Source organism: Phacochoerus africanus, chromosome 4, assembly GCF_016906955.1.
Source record: "Phacochoerus africanus isolate WHEZ1 chromosome 4, ROS_Pafr_v1, whole genome shotgun sequence".
In the NCBI taxonomy this organism is placed as follows: Eukaryota; Metazoa; Chordata; class Mammalia; order Artiodactyla; family Suidae; genus Phacochoerus; species Phacochoerus africanus.
In genome coordinates, this window is record NC_062547.1 from 72,021,674 (window position 1) to 72,038,615 (window position 16,942).

General features: G+C 50.6%; 1 protein-coding gene across 5 annotated transcripts in view; it reads right to left on the reverse strand.

Annotated features, from left to right (window-relative positions):
• ARHGEF18 (Rho/Rac guanine nucleotide exchange factor 18) overlaps positions 1–16,725 on the reverse strand; it is a 95,986-nt gene extending 79,261 nt beyond the window's left edge. Inside the window, exons 1-2 of one of the 5 annotated variants that reach the window (XM_047777287.1) lie at positions 16,329–16,725; positions 24–131 (exon numbers count right to left, since the gene is read on the reverse strand). Coding sequence is in view for 3 of the 5 variants with exons in the window: in XM_047777284.1 (XP_047633240.1) it covers positions 8,208–8,283 (76 nt within the window). In the remaining 2 variants the exon portion in view is untranslated. Of the gene's footprint in view, positions 1–23; positions 132–8,207; positions 8,664–16,328 lie in introns of those variants that run through there. The other 4 variants (XM_047777286.1, XM_047777284.1, XM_047777283.1 and 1 more) reach the window with 4 other exon arrangements.
• Between the last annotated feature and the right edge of the window lie 217 nt (positions 16,726–16,942).

The window sequence follows — 16,942 nt, forward strand, 5'->3', positions numbered from 1 at the left end:
GAGGTGGGTGTGATGGTGCTCACCTTTCAGAGCACAATCATGGGGTGCTTGGCCAAACTGGGCCACCTTCCTTGCCCTCCAGGTCAGGAGGGTGTCCTGACTTGACCTTGAGTCTTGGACTGAGCCTTTCGCTGTGGGAGAAACAGATGCCCATGAACTCTCTCCCTGGGCCCCTCACACAGTAGCTGGAACACGTCACCCTTGCCTCTTGGAATTCCCACAGAGGTTCCCCACTGCCTGCAGGAAGAAGGTCAAATGTCTTGGCCCAGCCACTGATGTCCACCAGGATGTTCCTTCTGTGCATTGTCCCTGTCCCTGCAGGGCCCAATGCCTAAGGGCCCCCCATTCTTGTCTAGGGCCACCTGCCAGAAGACCTCATCCTTTCTGCTCCAGAAATCTATGTCCACCTCCCACCCATGGCGTCTCTCTTCTGTGCATTTCATCATTGCATTGCACTGCACTGCACTGATTTGCATCACACTGCATTGAATTGCACTGATTTGCATTGCTCTGCACTGATTTGCATTTTGCTCTGCACTGATTTGCATTTTGCATCACACTGCATTGAATTGCACTGATTTGCATTGCTCTGCACTGATTTGCATCATTGAATTGCACCAATATGCATTGCTCTGCACTGATTTGCCTGGCACCCTACTGCACTGCACTGATTCACATTGCACTCCATTGCATTGCCTTGACACCTGGACTCCCTTCGGTCCTCCGTGTCCCCTGCAAAGATACCCCAGGTTCTGCTGAAATCAGGGAGATGAGGGAAAAGTGCTTGGAGGTGAGGCTGGATGGGGTGGGGGAAAGTGGAAGTGAGGAGACCAGTGAGGGTGATACCTGGAGAGATGGACCAGCACGTTTTCCGTAAGAGCAATAGCAGCTTCAGGAGGGGTGGGGGTGGGGGTGGGGGTGGGGAGTGGGATAGCGATGCCTTTGGACAGTGCCAGTTAGGTCACTGTTCACTCCTTAGCTTGGGTCCCTGGTGGCTGGGCCTCCCCATGCCACGATGTGCTGGGGACAGTCCGGGTTTATGCTACTGAGTCAATTTACAGTACAGTGTTACAGTACCCCTTTACCCCCTCCAAAGGGTATGGGTGGGGCGATCCATTTTGGGGCTCCCCTGCCTATAAACGTTGCAGCTGGCAGAGGGAAGGGGTGATGTTGTCCTTCTCCATCCTGATGTGGGGTGATCTATGTTCTTCCCTTCCCAGCTGCGAAGATATAAACGCGGTCCCAAGGTTTTTTTGGAGGGAGGGGTGTTGATGCTTGTACAATTGAGGGAGGGGCCTTCTTTAAGAAAAAGAACACAAAATTATGAATGCAAAATTGCTGGGGCCTTTGGGAGGTAACCAGAACAGTGGAACATAGCTAAGGCAGACATCAACACATTTCATAAATAGATGAATGGAAGGGGGTTACATGGGCATAAAAAACACAAGAAGATGGGGAAACATTTTGGCAGCTCCTCAAATAAGCAGAGTTAGCATGCGACCTGCCATTCTGCTTCCAGGTCTATACCCAAGAGAATGGAAAACTTTAGGTCCACCCAAAACTTGTACATGGCTGTTTATGACAGTATTCTTTTTTTTTTTTTCTGGCTGCCCCCATGGCATATGGAAATTTCCAGGCTAGGGATGGAATCTGAGCCACAGCTGTGACCTATGCCCCAGCTGTTGCAATTCCAGTTCCTAAACCCACTGTGCCAGGTTGGGGATTGAACCTGTGCCTTATCAGGGACTTGAGCTGCCACGGAGACAATGCTGGATCCTTCACCTGTTGCACCCACAGCAGGAAATCCATGGCAGAATTATTCTAAATAGCTAAAAGTTGGAAACAGCCCAAATGCCCATAAATGGATGAATGGGTGCACAAAATGTGGTCCATCAGTACAACGGAATATTATTCAGCTGCAGTAAAGAATGGCGTTCTGATACCCCCACGATATGATTGAAACTTGACGACATTATGTGAGCCAGTTACCAAAGACCACATGTTATGTAATTCCATATATATGAAATGTCCAGAATAGGTGAATCTATAGAGACAGAAAGTAGGTTAGTGATAGTGTAAGGCTGGAGAGAAAAGGGAAACTTTGGGGTGATGGCTACAGGATACTATTTCAGAAGTTCCCTTGTGGCACAGGGGGTTAGGGATCCAGCATTGCCGCAGCTGTGGCACAGGTTCCATCCCTGGCCTGGGAACTTCCACATACCACGCATGCAGAAAAAAAAAAATCGGGGATACGCATTTCTTTAGGGGTGGATGAAAATGTTCTAAAATTGATTGCTGGGAGTTCCCATCGTGGCTCAGTGGTTAACCCAACTAGCACCCATGAGGATACAGTTTTGATCCCTGGCCTCGCTTAGTGGGTTAAGGATCTGGTGTTGCCGGGAGCTGTGGTGTAGGTCACAGATGCAGCTCAGATCCCTCCTTGCTGTGGCTCTGACATAGGCCGGCGGCTATAGCTCCAACTGGACCCCTAGTTTGGGAACCTCCATATGCCACAGGTGCAGCCCTAAAAAGACAAAAATTAAAAAATAAAATTGATCGTGGTGATGGTTGCATAAGGCTGTGAATATTCTAAAAGCCATTGACAAGAAATAGCAAAAAAAGACAAAAAAAAAGGGGGTTAACCATCCGGCATTGCCGTGAGCTGTGGTGTAGGTTGCAGACTCGGCTCAGATCCTGCGTTGCTGTGGCTCTGGCGTAGGCCGGTGGCTACAGCTCTGATTCAACCCCTAGCCTGGGAACCTCCATATGCCTCGGGAGCGGCCCAAGAAATAGCAAAAAAAGACAAAAAAAAGCCATTGAATTGGATACTTTATTTATGTTTTTATGGCCACACCCACAAAAAATGGAAGTTCCTGGGCCAGGGACTGAATCTGAGCTGCAGCTGAGACCTACGCCATAGCTGTGGCAATGCCAGATCCTTAACCCACCGCCCCAGGCCAGGGATCAAACCTGCACCTTCGAGGCAACCAGAGTTGCTGCAGTTGATTCTTAATCCACTGCACCAGGGCAGGAACTCCTGAGTCATATACTTTAAATGGCTGAGTTGTATGGTGTGTGAATCATATCAATAAAATTGCTACCAAAAAAAAAAAAAAAAATCCCTGGGGCCCCTTGCAGAGCTCTGTTTATTTGGTTTTGGCTGTGCCCATGGCATACAGAAGTTCCTGGGCCAGGGATCAAACCCATATCACAACAGTGACAACGCCGGATCCTTAACTGACTGAGCCACCAGGGAGTTTTGATGGGGCAGGTGTATGTGGGGCTTCAGTTCCACCCACTTCAAGGTAAGCGAGGCTAGATGCCCTTGGCCAGTTTCAGTGCCTGGCAAGGCCATGGTTTCCACTGTCACTGTTTTCCCAGCCACCCTCCCAGGCTGGCGAAGGGCCTCTCTGTTCCACTGCCCTCATTCAGCCTTGCATCTCCCACCTTCCTCGCCCAGGAGCCTAGGCAGCATCTATGACTCAGGGAAATACAGGAACAAAACAAGCAAGCTTTGAAGGAAGAGAAAAGCCAGATGTGTTTGTGTGGGTGGGTGGAGCCCAGGAGGGGACAGGGAGCCACCCATCCCTCGGCCAAGTTCCCGGGGTGGTGGTGGGGGTGCTCAGGAGAGGCTGCAGGGTCTGCCTGCTTTCCTGGGTGGGGGCTGTATGGAGGCCTGGGGCCTCCCAGAGCCTGTAGACGCCAAAGGCAGAACTCCAGCCCCTGCATTTGAGACCCCAAAGGTCAGGGATCCAAAGGCTAAAGATGAAAGGCCAGGGCTGAGTTTATCCTTTACACGTAAGCTTCTGACCCGGGAACAGGCCAAGCTTGACCCTGATGACAGATTTGATTCTGATCCCTGTGTCACATGTTGAGCCTCAAATTTTGTGTCACAGACTGAGCCCCTCTCCCAGCATCATAGAATGGATTTCAATCCTGGTGTTAGAGACTGAGCCTCATCTTGACTCAGTCCCAATTGTGATGTCATTGAGTGAGCCTCAATGCTAGTGTCATTGACTGTACCTCATCCTGGTGTCATGGACTGAGCCCTGATCCTGGTGTCATTGACTGAGCCTCATCTTGCTATCAGGGACTGAGTCCCAATAGTGATGTCATTGAGTGAGCCTCAATATTAGTGTTTTTGACTGAACCTCATCCTTGTGTCGTGGACTGAGCCCTGATCCTGGGTATTGACAGATCCCTGATCCTGGTGTCATATACTAGGCCTTGACCCTGGTGGCATTGACTGAGCCCTGATCCTGGTGTCACTGACTGAATTCCCATCCTAGAGCTGCAAGCTGAACCTCAACCCTCAACATACCTTGACCCCAGGCACAGACTGAGCCCTGATTCTGGTAACAGATTATCTCCCCCAAGCTCCAGACTTTGTCTACAGAGGCCTCTGGTCATGCTTGATATTCTCACCCACAATCCAACCCCAAGCCATCAAGACCAAACTCATTGTTTTCCTTCCTCCTCTGTGTCCCCATATAAGTGTGAACTGCACCGTCTTCCCAGTGACCCCATCAGAAACCTGGAAATGAGCCTTGTCTCCTCACTACCCCTCAGGACACCAGGCTCTAGCAATTTCAACCCCATGACATCTCTCCACTCCATCCTCTCTTCTTGCTGTCCCTGCCACTGTCTTTTTTTTTTTTTTTTTTTTTCAGCCAGACCCATAGCATATGGAAGTTTCTGGGTCAGTGATTGAACTTGAGCTGCTGTTGGGACCTACGCCACAGCTGTAGCATACCAGATCTTTAATGCAGTGTGCCATAGTGGGAACTCCTTTTTTTTTTAAACTTAATTTCTTGGATTAAATTTTCTAGTCCACTAAAATCTTTTTTAATTTTTATTATTTTTTTGGTCTTTTTACCTTTTTAGGGCCACACCAGCAGCATATGGAGGTTCCCAGGCTAGGGTCGAATTGGAGCTACAGCTGCCGGGCTATAGCTGCTGGTCTACACCATAGCCACAGCCACAACCACAGCCACAGCCTCAGCCTCAGCCACGCCAAGATCCAAGCAACATCTGTGACCTACACCACAGTTCACAGAAACACTGGATCCTTAACCCCCTGGGTGAGGCCAGGGCTCATGGATGCTAGTCGAGTTTGTTAGCCACTGAGCCATGACGGGAACTCCTTACTTTTTACATTTTACTTTTTTTTTTTTTGCTTTTTTCGGGCCACACTTGCAGCATATGGAAATTCCCAGGCTAGGGGTCCAATCGGAACTGTAGCCACCAGACTATACCACAGCCACAGCAACATGAGATCCGAGCCACGTCTGCGACCTACACTACAGCTCATGGCAATGCCAGATCCTTAATCCACTGAGCGAGACCAGGGCTCGAACCTGCATCCTCATGGGTGTTAGTCGGGTTCGTTAAGCACTGAGTCATGACGGGAACTCCCTAAAGTGGTAAAATCTTATGCGTGCTGATCAATTCCAAGACGCCTAGCCTGGTGCTAAGGCTGTCATCTACTTTGCATCCTTCTATCTTCACAACAATCCTCTGAGTCCCCATATTATGGAAGGGGAAACTGATGCTCAGAGAGATATACTGACTTGCTCAAGGTCAGACCAGAATGGCAAGAAATAGTTGGGATGTGAACTTAGGCATTTCTTACTCCAAAGCAAGGGCTCACAATCACAAAGCTATTCGGCAGTGAGCTGATGAATGAAGAGATGGGTGAATAAATTGTTGGATGGAAGGGTAGATGGTTGGATGGCTGAATGAATGGATCGTTGGATAGATGGATAGATGGTTGGCTAGCTGGCTGGCTGGCTGAAAGGAAAGTTGTCTGACTAGATGGTTGGATGAATGAATGTTTATATGGATGGATGGTTACATGAATGGATGTGTGGGTGGTTAGATGGATGGAAGGATTTATGCATGAATGGCTAGTTGGCTGGCTGGCAGCTTGGATGGATGGGTGGATGTTTAAATGGATGAATAGTTAGATAGATAGGTGGATATTTGGGTAGGTGGTTAGATGGATAGATGGTTGGATGGATGTTTAGATGGATGGATGGATAGATGGGTAGATGGTTGGGTGGATGGATAGTTGGTTAGTTGGCTGGTTGGATGGATGAAGAAGTGGATGTTATGTAGATGGATGGATAGTTGGGTTAAGTGGTGTGGCAGTGTCCAAGGGCAGTGATGCTTTACAGTCAGGAAATGACATTCTGAGAGGATGAAGAGGGGAGAGATATAGAGGAAAGAAGAAAGGAGACAGAATCATGGCAGAGAAGCCAGACAAGAAGGAAACCAAGTCAAGACACAGAATGCACTCATTATGTACCACTTATGTGCTAGGGAATGAGTCAAAAAGTATGGTCAGTTTGTATTATGGGTAATTGGAGCAACTAAGGGGAAGGCACAGTGGAGCCCTGCCCCAGGGACTGTCACTGCAGGTCCCAACCCCCCTTCTTCAGCCTTGTCTGTCTCCCCAGACCGACTCCATTATTTTCCCAGGAGGTCCCATCAGGTGCCCAGACAGCCAGTTACAGAGATTAAGAGGGGCACCAAAAGGCTAAAGGCTGGAAGGATGCAGTTAGGCAGTCCCTCTCTCCTTCCTGCCTCCATGCTCCCCTCTAAAGAGCCGCCTATCAGCCTGCATTCAAGTTCTAGGCAGCCTCTTTCACCAGCAGCCCCCACAGCACCAGCCATAAAAGGATTTAAGAGTTGCCACCAGTTCCCACAGCTCACTCCCCCACCTTCCAGCCTATAAATCACAGCCTCAGCCTACCCGGGGCCGGGAGGGCTCGGCGGACAGAGGGAGGTAGATCTGCATAAGAACCTAGGTTCCAGGTGGGCACCTTGGTGGTCTGTGACCATTGCTCTAATTTTCTAGCATTGCCATCCACTGATGGATGAAAAATCCCTCCCCAAGCCCTCCAGCTGTCCACATGGGCAGCTTTGTTCACTGATCAGAATACACGGCAAAGGTGGTCTTGGAACAGAACCGCTTCCAATATCCTGCCTCCTTCAACCCGTACTTGCTGTATGACCTTGAGCTCATCACTCATCCTCTCTGACTTCACAAGGGCTCAGTAGCTGATAGCTTTCCAGCATTATGACCAACTGTCTATTGTATCTCAGTCCCCAGACCACCCTTTCTCTGTCTCCAGCCCCAGCCCCAGGTTTCCTGATATTTTGATCTCCTTCGGGATTGTGCCTGGCACACAACAGGTCCTCAATCTGAATGCATGTAATGAACAAACTAGTGAAGCTGCTCATGGGCTCCTCCCCGCCCCACCCCGCCTGGAAACTCACTCATGAAAAAGTATTCAGTTAAGGCAGAAGGGACAGGGCTTCGGGGTGGGGGGAGCAGGGAGGGGCTTCTATTTCCCTTCGCCCCAAGCCCCTTCGCCCTGGACAACATCTGGTTATCTTCCAGGACTAAATAGTTTGCTGAGATTTAAGAAGTGACTTTTTTTTTCTTTTCTTTTTTGGCCACCCCAAGGCCTATAGAAGTTCCCAGGCCAGGGCTCAGATCTGAGCCGCAGTTGTGACCTAAGCTGCAGCTGCGGCAAGGCTGGATCCTTAGTCCACTTTGCCAGGCTGGAGATGGAACCTGCGTCCCAGTGCTCCCAAGATGCCACCGATCCCATGGTGCCAACATGGGAACTCTAAGAAGTGACTTTTTGCAAAAGCAATTCACCCAGATCTTGGGGGAGATGATCCAAAGGTATCTCCACCCCCCACAGAAATAAGCCGAGGCCCTGGGACCCAGGGAGCTACCAGCCTGTGTGTGTGTGTATGGGTGTGTATTCAAGGGAGGTGGCCACCAGGATCTCTGGAAATCTCAAACCTCCTTCCTTTTGCTGCCTCCCTGAACTTCTGACCTGCAGTCAGCCAGGAGCAAACAGCATCAGAACCCCTCTCCCCCCAGGAAGCTACCAGGCCGCCCCAGTTCTAAGGTGGATTCTTCTTCCACAAACTTAACCTCCCGAGATGACGTCATGGCTGAGTCTGGGGAGACGTTTCTTCTGAGACAAGAGGGAACCCACAAGTCCAGCATGTCCCAGGGGGGCCCTTGGGGAACCAGAGATCCTGGAAGTTGGGGCTGGCTCAGGCAGAGTCTGTGCCCCGGGCGGAGGGAAGGCTTCCGGCTGGGATGGTGGACAGGCTGTCCGGGGAGCCCTGCCTGCAGGGCCGGGGCCTGCTGCTTCCTGCCTGCCACCCCCACACCCCCTTACCTCTCTTGAAGGCCCACCGCTTCGGCCAGAACTTGGAGAGGGCTGGCCAGGAGTGGTTGAGGGCCGAGCTAGCCATAGGGCCGTGCGTGCGTGCGTGCGTGTGTGCGTGCGAGAGTGTGAGTGAACAGCAGGCTGAAGAAGGCGATCGGCTGGGAAACCCTGCCAGGATGGGGCTGCCAGCAAGAGGGGCGGAGACTGTCCTCAGGGGCTGCCAGATCCATCAGCTGATGGGAGCTGGGGGCTGGGGCAGGGGGAGCCCGGGGATCCCGTGGGACTCTCCTCCACCTCCCCTGCCCTATAAGCCTCTCACCCTGGCTGGACAAGACATTCTCAGAAAGAGCTGAGGAGTGCCGTGAGGGGTCTTCAGAGAAACAAGTACAGACCAGGGGGTGAGGTGGACCTGGGTATGCACGAATGTCTGAGTGTTTGTGTGTGTGTGTCATTGTCTCTGAGTGTTCGTGTGTGTGTCATTGTCTCTGCGCCTTTTTTTCTTTCCTTTTTAGGGATGCACGTGTAGCATATGGAAGTTCCCAGGCTACAGTCGAATTGGAGCCGCACCTGCCAGCCTACGCCACAGCCACAGCAACGCCAGATCTGAGCAGCCTCAGTGACCTACACCACAGCTCATGGCAACGCCGGATCCTTAACCCACTGAGCAAGACCAGGGATGGAACCCACATCCTCATGGTTACAAGCCAGGTTCATTACCTCTGAGCCACAACAGGAACTGCCTCTCTGTGCTTTTGATAGGGCGTATGTGTGTCAGGGCATAGAGGGTGTTTCCAAATATTGAGTGTCAACGTGGCCACGAGGGGGGTGTATATAAGCATTTACGTGCTTTGCCCCAGTTTTCTTGAGATATAATTGACATCCAGCTCTGTATAAATTTAAGGTGTACAGCATGAGGACTTGACTGACATAAATTGTGAAATGTTACCACATTAAGTTTCGTTAATATCATCTCATATAGATTCGAAAGAAAAAGAAGAAAAAGAAAAAATGGGTTTTTGTTATGGTTCTGATGAGAACTCTTAAGATTTACTTTCTTAGCAACTTTCTTTCTCTTTCTTTTCTTTCCTTCCTTCCTTCCTTCCTTCCTTCCTTCCTTCCTTCCTTCCTTCCTTCCTTCCTTCCTTCCTTCCTTCCTTCCTTTCTTTCTTTCTTTCTTTCTTCTTTCTTTCTTTCTTTCTTTCTTTCTTTCTTTCTTTCTTTCCCTTTCCTTCCCTTTCCTTCTTTCTCTTTTCCTTCCTCCCTTCCTTCAGAATTGAGTCTGAGCCAGAGCTGTGACCTATGCCACAGCTGCAGCAATGCCGTATCCTTAACCCGCTGAGCCACAGTGGGAACTCTCTTAGCAATTTTCAAATATACCACACAGCAGCGTTAACTAAAGTCATCCTGTACATTGTATCCCCAGAATTTATGTATCTTATTACTGGAAGTTTGTGCCTTTTTGACTACCTTCATCCAATTCCCCCACCCCTGGCCTCTGGTAACCACACATCAGATCTCTTTCTCTATGAGCTTGGTTATCGCAGTTTTTTTTTCTTCCAGATTCCACACATCAATATCACATAGTATTTGTCTTTCTCTGTCTGACTTATTTCACTTAGCATAATGCCCTCAAAGTCTATGGGAAGACTTTGCAAATGGAAATATTTCCATCTTTTTTTAATGGCTGAATATTATCTAGGTGGTTTTTAAAAACCTCCGTGATCCAGGAGTTCCTGTTGTGGCTCAGGGGAAACAAATCCAACTAGTATCCATAATGATGTGGGTTCAATCCCTGGTTCACTTAGTGGATTAAGGATCTGGTGTCTCAGTGAGCTCTGATGTAGTTTGCAGACCTGGCTCAGATCTGGCATTGCTGTAGCTACAGGCCAGCAGCTGTAGCTCCGATTAGACCCCTAGCCCAGGGACTTCCATATGCCATGGGTGCGGTCTTAAAAAAAAGAGCGGAAAAAAAAATCGTTTGTGATCCTGTGTGTGTGTGTGTGTGTGTGTGTGTGTGTGTGTGTGTTTGGATGCTCATCAGCATCTGCAGTATTGGATCTACATGACTCACCTGGGACTTGGGGAGATCCACTTCTGGTTTTTGTGAGGGGGTTTCGCCCTCTGCCTGGGTTTTTTGTGTCTGTCTGCATGTTTGAGTCTTTATTGCTGTGTGCATCTGTGCAGGTGCCAGCCAGCGCCTGTCCAATACAAGTGCTGCCTCCTGGTGGTGGAAGCCTCATTACTTGCATTTTCACTAATGTCTGAAAAATTCCTGGCTGTCCCTTCTCCCTTCAGCGACCTCTCAGCTTCCACCTTCCCTTCTCAAAGAGTTACCCACACTTCTGTGGGTAACTGCACACACCTGCTTGACTCTAGTGCTATCTTATTCCCCCCCCCCCCTTTCCAGTCTTCTAACTCTCTCCGGGGCTAAATCAAATGGGTACTTTTTAGTCTCACCTATACTGGACACTTTCTTCTTGAAATTCACTTCTTTTATGCCTTCTTTTTGCTTTTAAGGGCCACACCCATGGCATATGGGAGTTCCCAGGCTAGGGATAGAATCAGAGCTGCAGCTGCTAGCCCATGCCACAGCCACAGCAACGCAGGATCTGAGATGAGTCTGCCACCTGCACCACAGCTCACCACAACGCTGGATCCTTAACCCACTGAGCAAGGACAGGGATCAAATGTGCATCCTCATGGATACTAGTTGGGTTCATAACCCGCTGAGCCACAATGGGAACTCCCCTTCTTATGCTTTTTCTAACTCTGTCTGCTTCTTCTCTCTCTTCATTCCTGACTGACTCCTCCTCCTTTCTCTGTCTGACCTTTATTTATTTATTTATTTAGGTTTTTTTTGGTCTTTTTCTAGGGCCACATCCATGGCATATGGAGGTTCCCAGGCTAGGGGTCGAATTGGAGCTATAGACACCAGCCTACACCAGAGCCACAGCAATGCAGGATCCGAGCCCCGTCTGCAACTCACACCACAGCTCACGGCAACGCTGGATCCTTAACCCACTGAGCAAGGCCAGGGATCAAATCCGCAACCTCATGGTTCCTAGTCAGATTCATTAACCACTGTGCCACAATAGGAACTCCTCTGCCTTACCTTTAAACTCTGTGTTCCCTGGGGTCTGTCCTTGGCCACTTCATGTTCTCCCCACTGGCCCTGGTGATCCCATTTGCACCTCCCTCACCACTTCTGCTAACCTATTATGGGGAGGTGGCCCCCAAATCCCTCAGTCACAGAAAGACATAAAAGCACACACGCCATACATCAGCACACACCCAGCACACTCTCCAGCACCTGTGGACAATGCCAGACATACACACGTGAATACTCAGACCCATGTTCTCTCTCTCTCTCTCTCTCTTTCTCTCACACATACACACAAACAGTTATACACAAACAACCAAACACATAGATAGAAATCCAGAGACTAGCTCAAAGAGATTTTTTAAAAAATCACCTCTTGTGCCACACTCTAGATTCTAATTCCTCTTTTCCCACCACACACCTTTTCCTGGACAGGCTGCAAATGCCTCTAGGATCTTCCAGACCTCTGGGCAGAGAGCAGATATAAGAACTTCGGGGAAATCTAAGGCAGTGAGAAGCCAGGAGGGGCCTCTATCCAACTGATGACACCAAAAGCAGGGACCCAGGAGCCCAGAAACAGAGAAACACAGGGAGTTGAGCAGAGTTAGCAATGGAGGCTGGCTGAAAATCCTACATTAAAAATACAACATGGAGGCGTTCCTGTGGGGGAACAGTGGCTTAATGGTCCAGCTTGTCTCTGGGGAGATGCTGTTTTGATCCCCAGCCCCAGGGCAGTGGGTTAAGTATCTAGTGTTGCCGCAACTGTGGTATAGTTTACAGCTGCAGCTAGGATTCGATCCCTGGCGTAGGAAATTCCATATGTTGTGGGATGGCCAAAAAGGAAAAAGAAATACAATGGGAATATAGATTTCTAGCTTATTGCATCTATTGCTAGCTTGTTGCAGATTTACCCTTCTGCCAAGAACAGTTTTAACAAAAGCTGGATAAAATCAAAAGAAAAAAAACCTTTGATTTGAAGGCATTGACAGTCAGAGTTTGAGGTTTCAGGATCCTAGAGAGGTGAGATGAACATAATGCAGTGGTTTGTTTTTTTTCTCACACGCAAGTTGTTGCTATAAATGTGGTCTGCAAAGCAGACCAGAAAGAGGCTGAGAAGCTGAGCGTAGCTTCTGTTAATCTTCTGGGGCTGGCGAAACAGACCCTGGAATTCAGGGCTCACAAAGAGGAGAGAGTTGATATCGACAAAGACCACAGCCTAGGACCAGGGAGAGACCAGAAAGAGACCAACCCTCATCAAGACCCAAATCCAGCTCGAGTCAACTGGAGCCCTCATCGGCTGACGCCCTCTCACACACTGCCAGAAGCAAGAGTAAACCCTCTCCAAAAGGAAATAACACCATGAAGAGCCACCAATGTTCTCTAACGGTTTTTCAAAAACAATATCTGGCAGTCGATCAAAAGATCGAATCTCGTGACCTGAAACCAGAAGAAAACGAGACAATAGCAACACTCACAGAAGATATAGATACCGCGATTAAAAGTAGAGTTCTCGTTGTGGCTCAGTGGTGACAAACCCGACTAGTATCCATGAAGATACAGGTTTGATCCCTGGCCTCGCTCAGTGGGTTAAGGATTCAGGGTTGCCGTGAGCTGTGGCATAGGTCACAGATGTGGCTTGGATCCCATGTGGCTGTGGATGTGGCTGTGGCTGGCAGCTGCAGCTCCCATTCAACCCCTCGCCTGGGAACTTCCGTATGCTGCGGGTTCAGCCCTAAAAAGCAAAAAAAAAAAAAAAAGTACAGCAGAATGTGGCATAGGGATGGGCTGGTACAAAATGTCACGGAAAAGGGAGATTTCCAGGTATCCCCTCCAGGGGCAGAAGCAAGGGTACCCACTTAGTGGAACTTCTTTTTTTGTTGTTGTTATTTTCCCAATACAATTTTTTTTCAGCTGTACAGCATAGTGACCCAGTTACACATACATGTATACATTCTTTTTTCTCCCATTATCATGCTCCGTCATAAGTGATTAGACATAGTTCTCAATGCTACATAGCAGGCTCTCATTGCTAACCCACTTCAAAATGGAATGTCTTTGATACAGAGCCATCCCTTGGTATCCAGGTGGGATTGGTTCCAGGATGTGCTGTGAACACCAAAAACCTCAGATGCTCATGTCCCATTGGTTGTCCTCCGCATTTGTGGATTCAACCAAGCCCAGATCATAAACACAGCACATGATCTGCCGTTAGCTGAATCCACAGATGCAGAACCCGTGGATACGGAGGGCTGAATGTATACAGCAAGTGGTGGGGGAGGGTGGTGGCTTCTACTGTGGCTCCACCACCTAATCTCTCTTATTTCACCAGGACCAGAGTTGACCATGGTGGTGTTGCCAGAGTACTGGGTTGGGAACAAGTGGTCCCCACCCTGAGGTGTTGGGCTGATCGTGAAGTCATTGGGAGGAGGAAGCCTGGGTGGATTTGCATGGGCGGGAGTCCATGAAGTGACCTTGAATGTCTCAGGTTAAAGTGTTCTGATTTGTCGTGTATCTGGGATCCAGAAAGAGATCCTGATGACCTTCGCCACTTGGGTTGTCTCCTCTCATCAGATGCCAGGCACTGTCAGTTGAAAATAAGCCTTTGGCCTGTCCAAGGGCAGTCCTTTGGTCTTGGCTGTTAATAGGTAGTAGAAAGAGCTGGTGGGGAGTCTGAATGGAGGGTATGAAATGTGTTCCACCCTGATAGAAGTATTTTCCATCTTGCTGGGGATGGGAGATAGCCTCCATGTTGGTGAGGGCATCTACTATCTTGGTGAGGGTCCCTGCCATTTTGGTGAGGTCATTTACCATTTTGTGGATGGTGATGCCATCTTGGTAAGGGTACCCCCTCTTGACACAATGGTGCCCTGACCCCTAGAAATGGCAGATTCCAGAGAAGGGTGCCGTGAATCCATGAGTGAGCCCAGCAGAGATTTACCGAGTGACCAAGGCCAAAAGAACCACCCAGCTGAACCAACGAATCATGAGATAAAAAATTGAATGGAGGCAGTCAAAAGATACAAACTTTAGCTATTAAGATAAATAAGGACTAGGGATATAATGTGCAACATGGTAAATATAATTAATACTGTTATATATTATACTTGAATATTGTTCAGAGAGTCAATCTTTTTTCTTTTTGTGGTTGCAGCTACGGATATGGAAGTTCCCAGGCCAGGGGTCTAATCAGACTGGCAGCTACCGGCCTATACCACACCCACAGCAATGCCAGATCCTTGCCACATCCTCACCGCATCCTCGACCTATGCCACAGCTTGTGGCAATGCCAGATCCTTAACTCACTGAGTGAGGCCAGGAACTGAACTTGCATCCTCATGGATACTAGTCGGGTTCATTACCTCTGAGCCATCTTGCAGTCGGATTATTAACTTGGCTACATCACAGGGGGAACTCCTACCCCACATGTCTGATAGACACTAAGACCCACTATCTGTCCCTCTTCCTAAATGTGGCACAGAAATTTTCTAAGGATGCACCCATGTGGCATGGATGGGGACGGCTCAGGGAAGCCAGGCTTTGGGACGGGGATGGAATAGGAGAGAATGGGCAAGGCTGACAATATTTTCTGAGTGCCTACGGTGCGCTGGGTTTCAAACACAAAGTCTACAACATGTCTTTTGCAGAGGAGCAAACGGAAGGCCAAAGAGGTGAAGTCATTTGCCTATAGCCGCACAGAGGCAGGGGAGTGGGGATTTGAAACCACAAAAGGCCGGCATATCCACACGATCACCTGCAACAACAGTATTGAGGGCCAGCCAGTATCCAGGCCTGTATCTGGGGCTGGGGTCGGGGGTCAGGGGGCATGCAGGGAATGGCCCAGACCCGATACCCTGATGGGTGTGCCGTTGACCATTCACAGGTGTTTCAAGGTCCAGTGAAAAGCCAGCCTCTGCCAGGAAGCCTTCCCAGAGTGACTTGCTCACGCTGGTGGTGAGGGAGCCCAAAGGTGGCTGACAGTAGGGGCAGTGCCTTTGGCTGCTCTTGGTTGTCAAGCCCTTTTCTCAGAACCACAGGCAACTTGGCCATTTGAGCTCAATGGAGTGTCAACGCTCAGAGTGTAGCATTCAGATCTTCCCTGATGTGCCCCAGCCTAACCCTACCACGTCCCCCCTTCCCTGGCCCCAGCCCATCCACTCCAAATTCACCCCCTCCTGGCCGCTCCCCGGCCACCTTCAGACCCCAGAGGGCCTGAAATCTGCCTGAGGGCCATCTTGGCACCAGTGGGGGCGCCCCCCGGCACCCCACCCAGAGGAAGCAGCCGGCCTGGGTGTGCCTTGCAGAAACCGCAGCCTTCCTCCTCCCCAGGCCCCACCCTAGGCAGGCAGCGGGGTGTGTGAAGGTTCCTGTGGGGGGCCACGGTGGGAATGGGGGCGCATGCATGCGGGGTGGGGGTGGGGGTGCGTGCCTCCCCACGGGGAGGGAGCATACAATCTGGAGGGCTGCCTGGTGGAGGGTCCATCTCCTTGGATGACCTTGGAAGATGGGGTGAGGACCTTCTGGGGAATGGCTCTTAGGCATCAGAGCCAAAGTGGGGGTTTGCTTTGAAAATCAGACTTCCAGCCCCCCTCCTCGAAATTCTGCTTCGGGGAGGTTTTGTGACCCCCACCTCCCACCCCAAACCTCTAGTTTTGGAAGGCAAGCATCCTGGGCAACTCTGCCATAGGGAGCCTAAGCAGCCCCCCATTCACCCCCTGGCCCTGGTTCCCCAGGCAGACTTTGGCTGCAAGGGGCTCCATTCTTCTGTCTCTCTGTTGCCTGTCATGGTCCTCAGCCCCCACAGGGCAACCTCTTAGGACCACAGATCTTTGCAGAACAAACACGGGGTGTGGGGGGAGAAGGGCAAACAGCCTCCCCCACCCACTCTAGGAAGCACACTGACCAGAAGGGGGAGGGCGACTGTGGATGGTCTGCCTGCCTGCCAACCCACAGTGCCACCCCTCCCCCAGCCCCCCCGCCGCTCTGTCCCTGTGGGTTCATCTGTCCCCCACACCCCCATAATGGTCACTCACCAGAAGGAGCGTCGTCGTCGTCGTCGTCGTAGTGGCTGTGGTGGGTACCCAGTTCGGCCACTTAACTCCCACAGCCCCCACAGCCCATGGTTAGGGTTCTGAGCTGGCCCCGCGGAGGGGAGCATCTGTGGGCCAGAGCCCGGGGTAACCGCAGGGTGACCCAACTCTGCCCTGACTTCCTCTTCCTCAATTGCCTGCCTGCCCCCACAGGCAGGCGCCTCCACCCCCAGCCTCCGGCGAGGCAGGGGTCTGAGCACAGCCCAGGATGGGTTTTAGAAGATGAGGGAGCCCTCCCCCTCTGCTCAGCCCCGAGCATGCGGGTGCCTTGAGGAGGTAGGGGAGGGCATGGAGGGGGGTAGTCTCTGTACCTTCACCGCCCCCCCAGCTCCAACAGCTTCCTGCGGAACCAGTTGCTAAAGAGGGCCAGGGTGCTGGGGCCTCACCGGAGCACGTGGGTACACACACAGATGCACAGGGACCCACCAGTCACGTGTATCCACTTACACACACCCAGGAACACGCACGGGCGTGGGGGTGCACACATGGGTACGTGGGACACACGGAGGCGCCCGGGTCCCAATGGTGTGCTGGTAAAGGTTGGACAACCACTTCTC